The following is a 16,398-nucleotide window of genomic DNA, read 5'->3' as shown; positions in this document are numbered from 1 at the left end:
GAAGTGTTCAGCCACATGTGAAACGTCAACCACGACCTGAAACAAGTAAGCGGTCAAGAACATTTCGAGAATTTTGCCACCAATGTTTTCTCTCACTCACTCAGTCTCTCTCTCTCTTAATCAAAAGTATCTAACGTTATTTACGTTAAATTTTACACGATACTCTAACAAACATTCAGACGGGCATAAGCTGTATATATATTTTTTTTGAGAAATAATTGACTGGCTTTCTTTTTCAGCCGACTACGAGAAAGAAAATGCTGTACTGTGATAATGTACGGTTTCGTTCTCTTTGTCGCGGTCAGTTTTAACTACAGTTGCACCGCATTTAGACCATTGGACAAAGTGTTTCTCACTTATATATTCTTCCTCCTTGTAATGTAAACAAAAATTTTAAAACTAAAACTTGGTTTTATTCTTCACAGTCGGTTCTAACTTATCGCATTACGATTGAAATATTACTAAGGAATCTCTATCGTTCTGAAGTTTGTAATTACAATCCAAGGGCTGACGATAGAGGGGGAAGGGGGGGATAGGAGATGGACAGAGAGGAGCGGGGAGGAAATAGGTATAGAGAGAGGGAAGGAGGAGATGGACAGATGAAGCAGGGAGAAGGGGGTGGCGAGAGATAGGGGAAGCAGTAGATGGACTGATAGGGATGGGGCGGGAGAAGGAAATCAAGACGTAAGTGCAATTCCCATAGATATTTAGCAATTGCGGAGCACTGCAGGGTTCGCTAGTATTAACTAAAGAAATGTTACTGATGTAGCCGGAAAGACAGTAAGGGAGTGCGGTGGTGCGTGTTGCAGGCAGCAAGGAGACGGCGTTCATATACGCTGTGACGAGCGCGGGCGTGGTGCATGCGGTCACGCAGTCGTGCAGCTCCGGCAACCTGACCGAGTGTAGCTGCGATTCGTCGCGCCAGGGCCAGCACACGCCCGAGGGCTGGAAGTGGGGCGGCTGCAGGTACGTACCCACTTTACCCCTCGCTGCTCCATGCTGTACGCGTCTCAGTCTCCCTAATTACTAAAAAAAATTCACATCTTGTTGTAGTTTCCAGTCAGAAGACTGATTTGATGAAGCACTCCATTATAGTTTTCTCTGTGCTAGCTTCTTCACCTCTGCGTAACTATTGCAACTTGATCCCAAATCAACTTGCTTTCTGTAGACAAACCTGGATCTCCTTGCATTTTTTATCCTCCACCTCTCCCTGACTACAGAGTAATAAAACTATCTTAGGCTACCGTAGACTATCATGAACAAGTGTACAGTACGGCTGATTTCCTAGAACTCTTGATCAGTTAGCCGGCCGCTGTGGCTGAGCGGTTCTGGGCGCTTCAGTCCGGAACCGCGTTGCTGCTACGGTCCCAGGTTCGAATCCTGCCTCGGGCATGTGATGCTCATAACAGCGTTACTTGTACTTTAGGCGTGTTGCATATCTATACAGCGTTACCTTATTTCCTACGCTTTTTTTGTTTATGTGATCAGTGTTTTACTAGGTTTCACTAGAAACCTAAACCATCTAGGAACTGAGTGATGGTATATAAAGTGCCGCATAACCTAAGGAACATTTTAATTCTAAATAGTCATCCTACTGTCTATTACTTAAAAACAAACAGTATTTATAGCAAAATTAAATTGTCTGTTTAATTCAGGTTTTATTCGAAAGTCGTTGATATGTAACGCGATACAGATGGATTTAGCACTAAAAATGAAAATTAATACAAATTTATCATATAGCCCTAGAAAATGCAGTTCCCTAAAAAATTAAAGTACAACAGCAAAACAAAGACAAATCAAACATTGCTCCAATACTAAGTCGAGCTTATACAAAGCATGTTTCTGTTACTCGTAAACAACTATCATACGTATAAACAATAACAGGAAACGCTTGCCTTTGGTCATTATGAACAACTTTCTATCGAGTACAATATAACAACTATAATTATGTAGATTTTTTATGTTCATGCATGTAAACTGTACCTGCATCAGAAGTAATTGCTTACATAAAACAGCAGAAGTTACACAATCAACTAAGTTTTATTACTTATTAAACGAAGTTTACATTTTCTGAGAATATAAAATACACAGCGTTACTTGTACTTTAGGCGTGTTGCATATCTATACAGCGTTGTAATTATATGCAAAACAAACAAACAAAATACAAAGAGGGATCCAAATTTCTCTCTTACATATTCATATATGTTTCTTTCCCTACCAATACTATCCTTAATCCTGCCGTGTCCTACATCATTTAAGTACTGCATCAAAACTACCGAACCATAGTTTTGGGAGGTACAGCTCTACTGCACTACTAAATTTACTGTTCTCTGATGCCTCAGGATGGGTACTTTCAACCGATCCCTTCGTTTAATTACGTTGTGTTGTGCACAGGCTGCGGAGAGAAATCAGTACAGATTTTAGTGAAACACTAACACTTTATTAAATAAAGAACAACTCAACTTTCATGGATCGCCCTCGCTGTGGCAATTTACACAATTGTGGGTGGTTGGTTAATACTTGGTAGCCGGAAGGTAGCAGTCAAATAACAACTGTGCTCCTCGGTAATGGTGGTCTGACAAAACCACCCCACTGCTGCGGGTGAATAGCACACAGTACTGCAATGTACTTAGTACAGTGAACACTCCTAATCACTGTAAGGCGGTGCACAACAGAACTAGTCCATTTGTTAGCCTGGAAACAGTACGCTGAACTGACTCGACGATTGTAACACTCTGAGACAAACTCTGAGAGGCGATTCCCGGTACTATTACTTCTTCTGTCTGCGCTCGCTAGCAGCATCTTTGTGGTGGTCGACCTTTTGTTGTGAGTGTCGATAGTCGACGACACCGCTTCTTGTGCCATAAATTTCATTTCTGCCCAATTCGATTCAGCAACCCTTCATCATTTATTCGGTCTGTACTTTTAAGCTTCAGCATTCCTTCGCAGTAATACGGTTCAAAAGTTTTGTTCTTTGGTGCCCGCAGTGCAAAATATGTCTTCTAATGACATGATTATTGCGAATTTCAGCCAGCTACACTGCTCTTTCAATGGTTTTTATTTCATAAATCATTCACTATAAGCCCCTTTCGGCATACTGCCACCATGAGGTGATCTGTAAATACACAAGTAAGCGATAGTCTTAATACATTGGTCTGTAACTATGATCAGAAGAACTATAATAAATCGTTAGGTGGTTTTACCTTACTTGTAATATCGTTGCTGCCACGTCCTGTCTTTTTTAGAATTACTAGTTTCTTTTTAGATGTACACTGGAGACATATATCTGACTTTAGTTGGTTTTTATGTATGCTATTTTTCTATTGACAGCTTGGATGACAGTGGATCAGCAATATTACATGTTTACGTAGTTACTATTATAAATAAGTGATCTGTGGACACTCAGTCTATGGTTTATGATGTTTTCTTGGTGTTATGTCTTTGTTTCACACTCTTAATGTTGTTATCGCTGTTACTATGGATATCCGTCACTTAGTGTCTCTGATTTATTATTTTACCCCTTTTCTTGATTTCTAATGAGAATAAAGTTTTCTATGTATATTTTTGTGCTTTTGGTAGGTTGTTTAACTATCCACATTATAAGTCAAGAAAACGGTTAAAGTAATAAATCAGAGACACTAAATAACACATATCCATAGTAACAGCGATAACAACATGAAGAGTATAAACCAAAGACATAACATCAGGAAAGCACCATGAATCATATGCTATAACCAAATTGTTACGAAAAAATAAAAATATTATATAAAAATCTTAAACAAAACTAAAACAAATTCCAAACAAAAACAAATAGTTAATGAAAAATTTTTGTAATACCTAAATTTATGATCGATGTCAACAAATGTCTGTTTTTCAGAATTGTTTATCTTTGCTGTTGACAGGCCGCGTTTTATGACCTCTCTACTTCAGCGTTTATCAGTTATTTTGCTGCTCCAACAGCATTACTTATCTACCAATTTTAGTATTTCATTTCTAATGTACACTACCTGACAAAAAGGTGAAGAACCCAGAAGAGGAGAAAAAATGAAGTGAAACTTAACGGGTTGAGAGGGTACGTGATGTTATTTCAGTAATTACAAACTGGAGTCAGATTTAGAACGAACTTGGCTGTGGGAGCCCACTTACCAGTATTACGTTGCACCGCCTTCGGCCTGGATGCATGCATTGATTCGGTTGGGAACGGCATCACAAAACCGCTGAATCTTCTCCTGGGGCAAGCTGACCCACGACCTTTGTAACCGTCATTGTTAACTTATACGGAGTTGGCGTCTGTGCCGGTCCCACAAATATTCTATCGGGGATCGATCTGAGTACCCTGCCGCAACGGTAGTACCTCAACGCCATACAGGTAGTTCACACAGACGGGTATTTCCTTGCTGAAAAATGACACCACGATATTGTGCAGTCAGAGGTAACGAATGAGGACGTAGGATGTCTGTGACGTACCGTTACATTGTCATTGTTCCCTCAAACACTACCATCTGTAACCTAAAATCATCCGGCCGCTGTGCTGCTGCTACAGTCGCAGGTTCGAATCCTGCCTCGGGCATGGATATGTGCGACGTCCTTAGGTTAGTTAGGTTTAAGTAGTTCTAAGTCTAGGGGACTGATGACCTCAGATGTTAAATCTTAGAGCCATTTGAACCATTTGAAACGAAGAGAGAAAGCAGTATACTAGAAGAAGGAAGCATTTTCTTTACTTTTTGACAAAGAGAAACTGACCATATATGTTAATTTTTCAGGGAAAAGTTATAAAATTGACAAAAGCTGTTTCTTAAATGCCAGGGCACTAAACTGAGCGCAAAGTGTACCTTGTTCCAGAGGCGGACAGCGCCAACTGATAATCTATTTTCCCTCAGTCTACCTTCTCTTCCCTCTCTCTGTCCATCGTCTCTCCCCTCGACACTATCTGTCCATCTCTTCCCCCTCTCTCTATATCTTCCTCACCCCCTATCTGTCAAATCTTCTCCTCCCTCTGTCTGTGGCAATCGCCTCCTCTCTGTCTGTCCATCTCCTACCTCTCCTCTCTCTAACCATTTCCTCCTACTCCACTTCTCTCCAACTTCTACTGTTCTCCTTTCTGCCCAGCTCTTCCTCCACCCTCTCACTATCCATCCCTTCCTCTCCTTCTCTCTGCACATATGTGCCCATCTGCTCACACAGTACCTGGAACACATACATGGGTCCTGCAGGGCAGCCGAGATGTCAGGTATTACCAACCCTTTTCACCCCCTATCTGTCAAATCTTCTCCTCCCTCTGTCTGTGGCAATCGCCTCCTCTCTGTCTGTCCATCTCCTACCTCTCCTCTCTCTAACCATTTCCTCCTACTCCACTTCTCTCCAACTTCTCCTGTTCTCCTTTCTGCCCAGCTCTTCCTCCACCCTCTCACTATCCATCCCTTCCTCTCCTTCTCTCTGCACATATGTGCCCATCTGCTCACACACTACCTGGAACACATACATGGGTCCTGCAGGGCAGCCGAGATGTCAGGTATTACCAACCCTTTTCACCCCCACCATCACCCACAGGTGGATCTTATTCCCACAGTGCTTCTTTCCAGACAGTTATGTGTATCAAGTGTGGTTGAAATCGATCCACCAGCTTAGGAGGAGATATGGAACTTACACACACACACATACACAAAACACACACATTCATTTATGTGCATAGTATCCTTTCCCCCTGATTTTGCCTGTGGATGCAAACAGCACATAAATAGCACATAATTCTCCGTCTCCCTCTCTGTCCATCGTCTCCTTCCCAGACACTCTGTCCATTTCTTCCTCCCCCTCTCTCTCTGTCCATCCCCCACTCTCACCTCCATCTGTCCGTCTCCTCCTCCCTCTTTCTTTGTCCATCTCATCCTCTTCGCTCTCACTATCCATCTCTGTTTCCCCTCTCTCTCGACTCAACTGTGCCCATTCGCAATGAATTCCTATACTACCCTCATAATATGCCTGTTGTCTAGAGCAGCCTAGGTATCAGTGTTTACCAACCCTTTTCACCCTCACCCCCACCATTATGGGGTAGGTGATTGGAGATGTGGAAAACACACACACACACACAAACATTATTCATTTTTATTAAATTTATTCTAATTGAAACCATGAAACCCAGTACTTTGCTTCACATCCGACTGTCAGTCTAAGAGTGTGCAAGTGTGTCAATTTACTATGACTACAATCCACTGATTAGGGTGGAAGAGCAGCTTGTTCACTCGTATCGAGTGTCTAGATGTGGCGGCACACGCTCCCAGTATGTCTGTCCAAACTGAAATACAATAAGTAAGTAAATCAGCTTGTTGATTTAACTGATTAGATCAAGAAACGTTCGGAGTATCAAAATTAAGTTAGAATCTGGTATCAGTTAGAGTAATTCTCAAGAACCAGTACTTAATTTATTCCATGTTTAACACTGAGGTTGACTTAATTTATGAGAAAGACTCACCATCACTGAGATGCATACGTTACTACAATTCCCACGAAGTATCTAAAATTTCACGAACACCTAACTCCATAGTCATGTTCAAAATAAAAAGCAAAGTCACATGTGAATTTTCAAGTCCACATCTGTACCATTGTGAAATTCGTACTAGTCGCACAGAAATTACTTGACAAATTTTCCTATGTCCAGAACCTACTTCGTTCCGAAAAATATTACAAAATATGATCCAGTCACCATATTTTTTGAATGCAAAGAGTCATATCTTGAAATATTGTAATAATGACAATTATTGTTATTATTATCATTATTATTGTTATCATCATCATCATCATCATCATTATACAACATGGCTGATAACTGATCAAGCCTTTTTGTGCCTTATAGTCTATATGTACTTTCACCTTTCGTACGTTGCTCAGATACTAAAGATCAGGACTTTCTTACAAGCATCTGCTGTTTATGCACAATTACACGTTGTTTACGCACTCTTTTGCCTCCACAGTTATTTATATGTTTGAGGTTCTTTTACTTTCATCTTAGCCACCACTGACATTTTCAGTGATAGTTGTCATCGTACATTCATTCCTTACAATCTAACATCTTCGATGTCAGAAGTGTCTATGTTATCAAACGCTATCTGTTTTCTGTAAACATTTCTCATTCTTGTTGTTGATAACTTGTTTAGTTCGTTCTCAGGTACGTTACTAGATACAAGGCTTATTACTGTCATTGTCCAAATCTTCCTGATTGACAACTGCGTTTCGCCCAGGAAGGGTTCATTTTTCCTTTCCTCCACTTGGAGCGGACATCTAATAACTCACTAGATCCCTAGCTTCTACAGTCTTATCATGCTGCTGGCCTTTCCTGTACTGTCAGATACATAGCGTACCACTATGAGTGTTAATGTGAGTCAAACACTTCCTGCAAATTCTAGAATGGCATTATTTGGTTCAGTGAAAAATCATCATTTACTACGAAATATTGCAAGACCAACAACCACGTAAATGTTTTTTGACTGTATAGATTTTTTTGTAGAACAATTGAACAGTTTTGTCTTTGGCGTTAATACATGTGTTGTCCGTTAACAGTAATGGAAATATTCATTTGGATTTTCAGGATGCATGTTGAACAACACTGAAGTTAGCTCTCATCCCTGTGTGACAACTCCGCAACTTTCTCTCGATCCAGTTGTTCTACTTCTTGACAGAATACGATTTCCTACTGCTCAGATGGATCGTAGTGTCAATAGCTTTGAGAGAAAGCGTTATTCTCTTTCTCGCCTCAACGTTGTCGTATGCTTTGGCCAAGAATACGAAAACAAGTACCATATAATCGTTACTAAAAAAGTTTGTTTTCCGTCAATAAGAAGCTTTCATATATTTTCATTACCCTGTCCCGTTTCTGAAACGTAATTTGAACTTGTAGTTATTTCTTTTATTCCCGAGTTATCATCTAATATACTCCATTCTAGGACGTACGTCAAGCACAAATTAATTAGAACAACAAGGCTTTTTTTTTCATTATATCATATTTGAACCTTAGCGTCCATACATTACTTGGGATTTTGAGCAAGAATTGTTTTCCTTTGTGTGGAATATGTCTCAGCATTCGAGTCTGAATAACCCTAAGTAGGTGCAAGCTATACGTTTTCACTGAGAAGTTGCACAAATATGTTGTTCTCTTCGTATGTAAGTCTAGCAGCCACACACAGGGACGATTCTCGTAGTTCATTAGACGCTGGAATTATGTACTACTTCTTCCTAATTCAGGTTTTTATTATATCTTTCTCAGTTCTCAATCCCAAGACTGGGTGGCACCAATTCTTCTGTTCCTCTCCTCTCCGTTCCCTGTAGTTCTCTTCATTTTTTCATACGAGCTTGTTCCTACAGCATCCCTCATTCCATCTAGGTCTTCATCTTCCTCTCTTGTTTCCACTCATTCATCCCAATACGTTAATTAGGAAAGTATTGTGTCGGTATAAATAGCCAATTAACTGATCTCTTCTTTCCTGTTCAGGTGGAATCAGACATTTTATTTCACTCATTGTTCTATTTATTTATTTTTTTTTCATTTGTCAGCTTCGCTGTCCATTAGGCGTTTTCCAATCTTCTTCAGCACCATATTTCAAATGCCTCCAGTGTCGCACGCACCGACAGTCCACGTTTCCAGCGAGCGAGGTGGCGCAGTGATTAACACACTAGACTCGCATACCGGGGGACGACGGTTCAAACCTACGTCCGGCCATCCTGATGTAGGTTTTCCGTGACATCTGTTGATCGCTTCAGGAAAATACCGGGATAGTTCCTTTGAAGATAGTTCATTTGAAAGGAACTATCCTACCGGGATAGTTCCTTTCTTCCTAATCCTCCCTAATCCAATGGGACCGAAGAGTTCGATGTTTGGTCCCCTTTCCCAAATCAACCAACCAGTTCACATTTCCGAGCCATTCAAAGGCAGCCCTCCAGGCAATGCTCTTAATAAATTTCTCTTTTATCCCCACATTTCGGTTACGTGACGTAAGCAGCACCTGTTTCTTCTGATAGGCTGTCTTTGCTTGTGGAGCTCTACTCTTTATGCTGGCTAAACTTATACCATCTTGTTCTTTTCTTCTTTCACTTACGCCATAGTCTCGCAGCGACCGCAGGGTCGTTGTGGTTACAACAGATTTGGCAATGTTAATTGGAGGGATGGCCGGATGCCCTTCCTGCTGCTACCCCATACCTCCCAGGACGGAATCAGTGTACTCCAACTGTCTGCGTCGAGAGTAAATCGTGAAAGAGTGCGGACGTGTTTCAAATGTCTTTGACGCGTGTAACTGAGGTGGAACGTGGGGATCAGCCCGGTATTCACCTATCGGGATGTGGAAAACCGCCTAAAACCACATCCAGGTTGGCCGGCACACCGGCCCTCGTCGTTAATCCGCCGGGCGCATTCGAGCTGGGGCCAGCGCGCCTACCCGAATCCAGGAAGCAGTGCGTTACCGCTCTCGGCTACACTGGCGGGTAAACTTTTACCATCTCAGGTGGTTTATTTTAACAAAAATTTCAAGGTGTTTGTACGCCTCCGTAGCTAAGTGGTCAGCGTCTCTAGCTGTTATCCGCTTGACACGGGTTGAATTCCCGGTACTGTCAGGCATTTTTTCTTGGGGGGCGTCTGGAGTCGGGCCACTCAGCCTTGGGATGCCAACTGACGAGCTGCTTGAGTGAGTCGTAGCAGCTCAAGGCCAAGAAAGCCCACAGTTGCCGGGAAAGCGGTATACTAAACCCATGACCCTGCATCCTGCAAGCTAACATCCCATAGATGGTTGGGGCGGTTCCTCTTCGTCGAAATGTATTGGCTCAAACTCGTCTAGGGGTTGAACAGCAAATGTCGCATTACACGCCCTAAATTAGCCACTTGTGACCCTTTGGTTAAATTGTCTGGCTGATGGCAAGTTTGCGAAATACAAAGTTTACTTAACATGTAATAACAGTAACAATAATTTCGGGAACTTAATTAACGCCCCATAAATGATGTAGGCCAATACAGTTGCGATTTGGTTAGAGTAACGTTTATTCAGAAAGTAAACTAATAGCGAAAGTGGTCGTATTTAGAGTTACTGTTACACTCGTGAACGTATCTACACTCCTGGAAATTGAAATAAGAACACCGTGAATTCATTGTCCCAGGAAGGGGAAACTTTATTGACACATTCCTGGGGTCAGATACATCACATGATCACACTGACAGAACCACAGGCACATAGACACAGGCAACAGAGCATGCACAATGTCGGCACTAGTACAGTGTGTATCCACCTTTCGCAGCAATGCAGGCTGCTATTCTCCCATGGAGACGATCGTAGAGATGCTGGATGTAGTCCTGTGGAACGGCTTGCCATGCCATTTCCACCTGGCGCCTCAGTTGGACCAGCGTTCGTGCTGGACGTGCAGACCGCGTGAGACGACGCTTCATCCAGTCCCAAACATGCTCAATGGGGGACAGATCCGGAGATCTTGCTGGCCAGGGTAGTTGACTTACACCTTCTAGAGCACGTTGGGTGGCACGGGATACATGCGGACGTGCATTGTCCTGTTGGAACAGCAAGTTCCCTTGCCGGTCTAGGAATGGTAGAACGATGGGTTCGATGACGGTTTGGATGTACCGTGCACTATTCAGTGTCCCCTCGACGATCACCAGTGGTGTACGGCCAGTGTAGGAGATCGCTCCCCACACCATGATGCCGGGTGTTGGCCCTGTGTGCCTCGGTCGTATGCAGTCCTGATTGTGGCGCTCACCTGCACGGCGCCAAACACGCATACGGCCATCATTGGCACCAAGGCAGAAGCGACTCTCATCGCTGAAGACGACACATCTCCATTCGTCCCTTCATTCACGCCTGTCGCGACACCACTGGAGGCGGGCTGCACGATGTTGGGGCGCGAGCGGAAGACGGCCTAACGGTGTGCGGGACCGTAGCCCAGCTTCATGGAGACGGTTGCGAATGGTCCTCGCCGATACCCCAGGAGCAACAGTGTCCCTAATTTGCTGGGAAGTGGCGGTGCGGTCCCCTACGGCACTGCGTAGGATACTACGGTCTTGGCGTGCATCCGTGCGTCGCTGCGGTCCGGTCCCAGGTCGACGGGCACGTGCACCTTCCGCCGACCACTGGCGACAACATCGATGTACTGTGGAGACCTCACGCCCCACGTGTTGAGCAATTCGGCGGTACGTCCACCCGGCCTCCCGCATGCCCACTATACGCCCTCGCTCAAAGTCCGTCAACTGCACATACGGTTCACGTCCACGCTGTCGCGGCATGCTACCAGTGTTAAAGACTGCGATGGAGCTCCGTATGCCACGGCAAACTGGCTGACACTGACGGCGGCGGTGCACAAATGCTGCGCAGCTAGCGCCATTCGACGGCCAACACCGCGGTTCCTGGTGTGTCCGCTGTGCCGTGCGTGTGATCATTGCTTGTACAGCCCTCTCGCAGTGTCCGGAGCAAGTATGGTGGGTCTGACACACCGGTGTCAATGTGTTCTTTTTTCCATTTCCAGGAGTGTTTTTGACACAGTTCGATCATTCACAATCTCATCGCGAAATACAAGTTATCTACGCGAAAAGTTAAGAGTTCACAACAGGCGCGCGGCTACTCACCGCTCAGAGACTCAGTCCCGCGATCTACATCTACATCTACATATATACTCCGCAAGCCACCCAACGGTGTGTAGCGGAGGGCACTTTACGTGCCTCTGTCATTACCTCCATTTCCTGTTCCAGTCGCGTATGGTTCGTGGGAAGAACGACTTCCGGAAAGCCTCCGTGCGCGCTCGAATCCCTCTAATTTTACATTCGAGATCTCCTCGTGAGGTATAAGAAGGGGAAGCAATATATTCGATACCTTATCCAGAAACGCACCCTCTCGGAACCTGGACAGCAAGCTACACCGCGATGCAGAGCGCCTCTCTTGCAGAGTCTGCCACTTGAGTTTGCTAAACATCTCCGTAACGCTATCATGCTTACCAAATAACCCTGTGACGAAACGCGCCGCTCTTCTTTGGATCTTCTCTATCTCCTCTGTCAACCCGACCTGGTACGGATCACACACTGATGAGCAATACTCAAGTACAGGTCGAACGAATGTTTTGTAAGCCACCTCCTTTGTTGATGGACTACATTTTCTAAGGACTCTCCCAATGAATCTCAACCTGGCACCCGCCTTACCAACAATTAATTTTACATGATCATTCCACTTCAAATCGTTCCGCACGCATACTCCCAGATATTTTACAGAAGTAACTGCTACCAGTGTTTGTTCCGCTATCATATAATCATACAATAAAGGATCCTTCTTTCTATGTATTCGCAATACATTACATACCACACAACGCGAAATTTTCTAAGTCGTTTCATTTCCTAGCCGCCTGAAGGCCGAGTGTCCGCTTTCACGTCTCAGTCCGAACTGTACCCTTTGGCGTCTCCAGCCGAACTGTCCGCTTTCGCGTCTCCACCAGCACTACTTCTGCTCGTCCCCGGCTGTTTTTCCCGCGCGCCGAAGCTTCTCGCTCAACTGACTAGGGCAGTTCCCTTTCCTCAAGCCGTCCATCTGATTGGCTACAGCTTATTCTAAATTAGTTTACGTTTTAACATATTCAAATAATCAAAGCTTGACCACTTTCGCGTTCTAAATAAAGTAACAATAATATCCATTGTTAAATTTATTTACATAAAAACAATACAATTTCCTTCTTAACTTTAAATGTCACAGCCAGTAGCCTTGCACCAATGTGCTTTCTGATAAGTAAATAAAGAACAAAAGTAGCTATTATGCACTAAACTTTCCAATAAATATTATGTTACCTAATGATTCAATAAGGTGTCATGCTGTCGTCGTTCAATGTGTTTTGTGTGGAGGAAATGATGATCCTGAAAATACTGATAAGCAAAATTTACTCTATCTTTTAAACAAACAAAGTCACAGAGTTGATATTTTCAACGTTTGTCACTTTAATAATGCTCTTCTATATGAAATATGGATCGTTAAGATCGACCAAAGCGTTCAGATTGGGATCATCATGAAAACTCATGTAGGATGGGAAATTAAAATGACTGTGGCTTCACTCCCTGCATTGCTACAGAATTAAATAGTTTTCATAAATGTTTCCCTTTATAGCCGACCTTAGGTCCGCCATATTTAACACTGCGATGTCTCCTCGGCCACCAACGGCTTCTACTGGGTTTCCCTATGACGTAGGTTCTCGTCTGTCTCACTCGCACACTACAGCGCTTAGGTCTCAATAGACGCCTGTGAATTTCCCCATCTCGTGGTGAATCTTGCCCTATGTAGCACACGGTCCTCGACGACAGGGTTCGTTTCACAGTCCATCTAGGCTGACTCTTAAGTCCATATATTTAAATGAGAGCGCAGTGCTCGTTAACTCACAATCCCATATCAGGACGAAACTGTTGGCAGAGTATGACACCACATCCGATATGGATATTTACTTTTTTGTGTGGTATATCATTAACTCTATTTTCTACCACAGTATGTTGGTTGTTGCGTACAGTAATTTTTGTCATCTTTGAGTTAATTTTCATGTTATACTTACTTTACGACATCCATTAGGGTTATTCAAAAATAAAAGACTCTGACACTGTAAAACGAAAACCGTTGAAGAGATCATAATGCCATTCCGTATGGAAGAAGGTGTGGTACATATCTCTAAGCAGAGGCCTCAAACCCGCTGCTAGACTGAAATGGGCGGACACCCACATAAAGATACAGCGAGTACGTTCACGCGTCGACCGTCGACTGCACTCAGTCGAACTGAAAACACAGAAGTGGAAGCTTCGGAAGAAGGTCAAAATTGTGTAGTGCGTTTTCTGTCAGCGAAGGGAATGCGGAGAACAGAAATTCATCAAAGACTGGCACAAGTGTACGAAGAGCTCTCCGTGTCTGTTGCAAGGGTCAAGCCGTGACGCAAGCGATTCAAGGAAGGACAGTTGTCGTTGGCCAATGATGTACGATGTAAAACGCTACATCGAATTACCGACACCATTGTCTAGCAGGTGGATGCCGTCAACACTGAAGACCTGTTAGTTACAGAGGCAGCCATTATCTTAGAGGTCGGACTCAACCTCGGAATTGCAAACGGACGTTCAGTGCTCTCGATACACGTGTGCCATTTTTCAATGAATTTCCATTCCCTACTCTCCTTCCGCAGTAAGATAGCGCACTGCATCCCATTTCGTCCTCTTTTGAAGCCTCCATTACTCTATTTTCAGCACTACTGAATTCAGTGGACGGTCGATGCATCCACATGTTCGCTCAGTCGTCACGAGTGTGTGCACACATGTCCCTCTAGCGGCGAGCTTAGGGCCTCAGCATTTTTATAGGGACCAAACTTTCTTCAGTTACCAATGACATTACGACCCCTTCGGCGGCTTTCAAAATGTTTCCCTTTATAGCCGACCTTAGGTCCGCTATATTTAACACTGCTATGTCTCCTCGGCCTTAACAGTTCATTTCTGCTAGTGTTTTTTTAATTTTTCATCGCTCTACGCTATGCTTTAAACTTTATCCCCTCCATATCATCTTTAAATTCCTTAATTCCTTTCTCAGCATACAGACTGAACAACACCGGTGACAAACTCCATCATCCCTGACTTGCATCTTTCACCAAGTATCAGTTTGTCAGTGAGGCTTTGAATTATGCATGTAAATTTAAATGTATAATAAAAGGCAGCTGCAGCGTTCAAAATGCAATCGAGAAAAACGTTATATTGATGAAGCTATAACTGTATTACACGAACCGAAGATAGGTGGAAACATCGGAACTCGTCTTGACATAACCTAAAACGCTGTGAAAACTGGCAGGAGGCTTCTTCAAGTAATTTGTACTAAACTGTTTATTCAGGCAGAATTAGGGCAGTCATGCCCCTTCTTACATTTAATAAGGCATTCTACATACTTTGCAATATGTTTACAGCGACACCCGTTATAAAATATCTTACATTTAATATACGCACATGTAATTCAAATACATTTAATATGGCTCCATGAACCATGGACCTTGTCATTGATGGGCTGGCTTGCGTGCCTCATAGATAGCCGTGCCGCAGGTGCAGCCATAACGGAGTGCTATCTGTTGAGAGACCAGACAAACGTGTGGGTTCTTAAGAGGTAAAGCACCCATTTCAGTAGTGGCAGACGCAACACTCTGGATGACTGACTGATCACACGTTCTAACAGCAACCAAAACGGCATTGCTGTGCTGGTACTACGAACGACTGAAAGCAAGGGTAAACTACAGCCCTAATTTTTCGCGAGGGCATGCAGCTCTAGTGTGTGGTTAAATGATGATGTCATGCACTTTAGTAAAATAATCCAGACGTAAAATAACCCCATTCGGATCTCTAGGCGGGGCTATTCAAGAGGATATCGTCACCAGGAGAAACTAAACCAGTGTTCCACAGATCAGAGCGTGGAATGTTAGATCCCTTAATCGGGCAGGTAGGTTAGAAAATTTAAAAATGGAAATGGATAGGTTGAAGTTAGATATATTGGCAATAAGTGAAGTTCGGCGGCAGGAGGAACAGGACTTCCGGCCAGTTGAATACAAGTTTATAAACAGAAAATCAAATAAAGGTAATGCACGAGTAGTTTGTATCCGAGATAGACACAACGCCAACACCCACCACAGTAGCACAATCTTATATGCCAACTAGCTCCGCAGATCATGGAGAGATTGAAGAAATGTATGATGAGATAAAAGAAATTATTCAGATAGTTAAGGAAGAAGAAAATTTAATTGAGATGGGGGACTGGAATTCGGGAGTGAGAAAAGGAAGAGGAGGAAAATTTGTAGGTAAACATGGATTGGGGAAAGGAATCAAAGAGGAAGCCACCTGACAAAATTTCGCACAGAACAAAATTTAACTATCGCTAAGAGTCGGTTTAAGAAAAAAGAAGACTGCATACGTGGAAGAGATCTGGGGATACCAGAGGATTTTGGACTGATTATATAGTGGTAAGGCAGAGATTTCGGAACTAGGTTTTAAATTGTAGGATATTTCAGGGGCAGACGTGGACTACAACCACAATTTCCTGATTGTGAACTGTTGATTAAAACTAAAGAAATTTCAAAGACGCAGAAAATTAAGGAGATGGGACATGGATTGGTTTATAAAACCAGAGGTTGTTGAAAGGTTCAGATGGAGCCTTAGGAAACAGGGGTAAGGAATACAGAAGAAGACGAATGGCTAGCTTTGAGGGATGAAATAGTGAAGACAACAGATAATCAAATAGGTAAAAAGACAAGTCTAGTATAAAAACTTGGATAACACAAGAGATATTTAATTTAAATGATGAAAGGAGAAAATATAAAAATGCAGCAAATGAAGTGGGCGAAAGGGAATACAAACTTATAAAAAATGAGACTGACAGGAAG

At 43.1% G+C, this 16,398-nt stretch overlaps 1 protein-coding gene across 2 annotated transcripts in view; it reads left to right on the top strand.

Annotated features, from left to right (window-relative positions):
* Window positions 1-16,398, top strand: part of LOC126183507 (protein Wnt-16-like) — an 836,736-nt gene that overhangs the window by 695,861 nt on the left and 124,477 nt on the right. For both annotated transcript variants that reach the window (XM_049925556.1, XM_049925555.1), the window contains exon 3: window positions 810-966. In XM_049925556.1, the coding sequence (XP_049781513.1) occupies window positions 810-966 (157 nt within the window). The remainder of the gene's footprint in view (window positions 1-809; window positions 967-16,398) is intronic.

Source organism: Schistocerca cancellata, chromosome 4 (assembly GCF_023864275.1).
Source record: "Schistocerca cancellata isolate TAMUIC-IGC-003103 chromosome 4, iqSchCanc2.1, whole genome shotgun sequence".
Lineage (NCBI taxonomy): Eukaryota > Metazoa > Arthropoda > Insecta > Orthoptera > Acrididae > Schistocerca > Schistocerca cancellata.
This window is presented reverse-complemented; position numbering and strand designations above follow the sequence as displayed.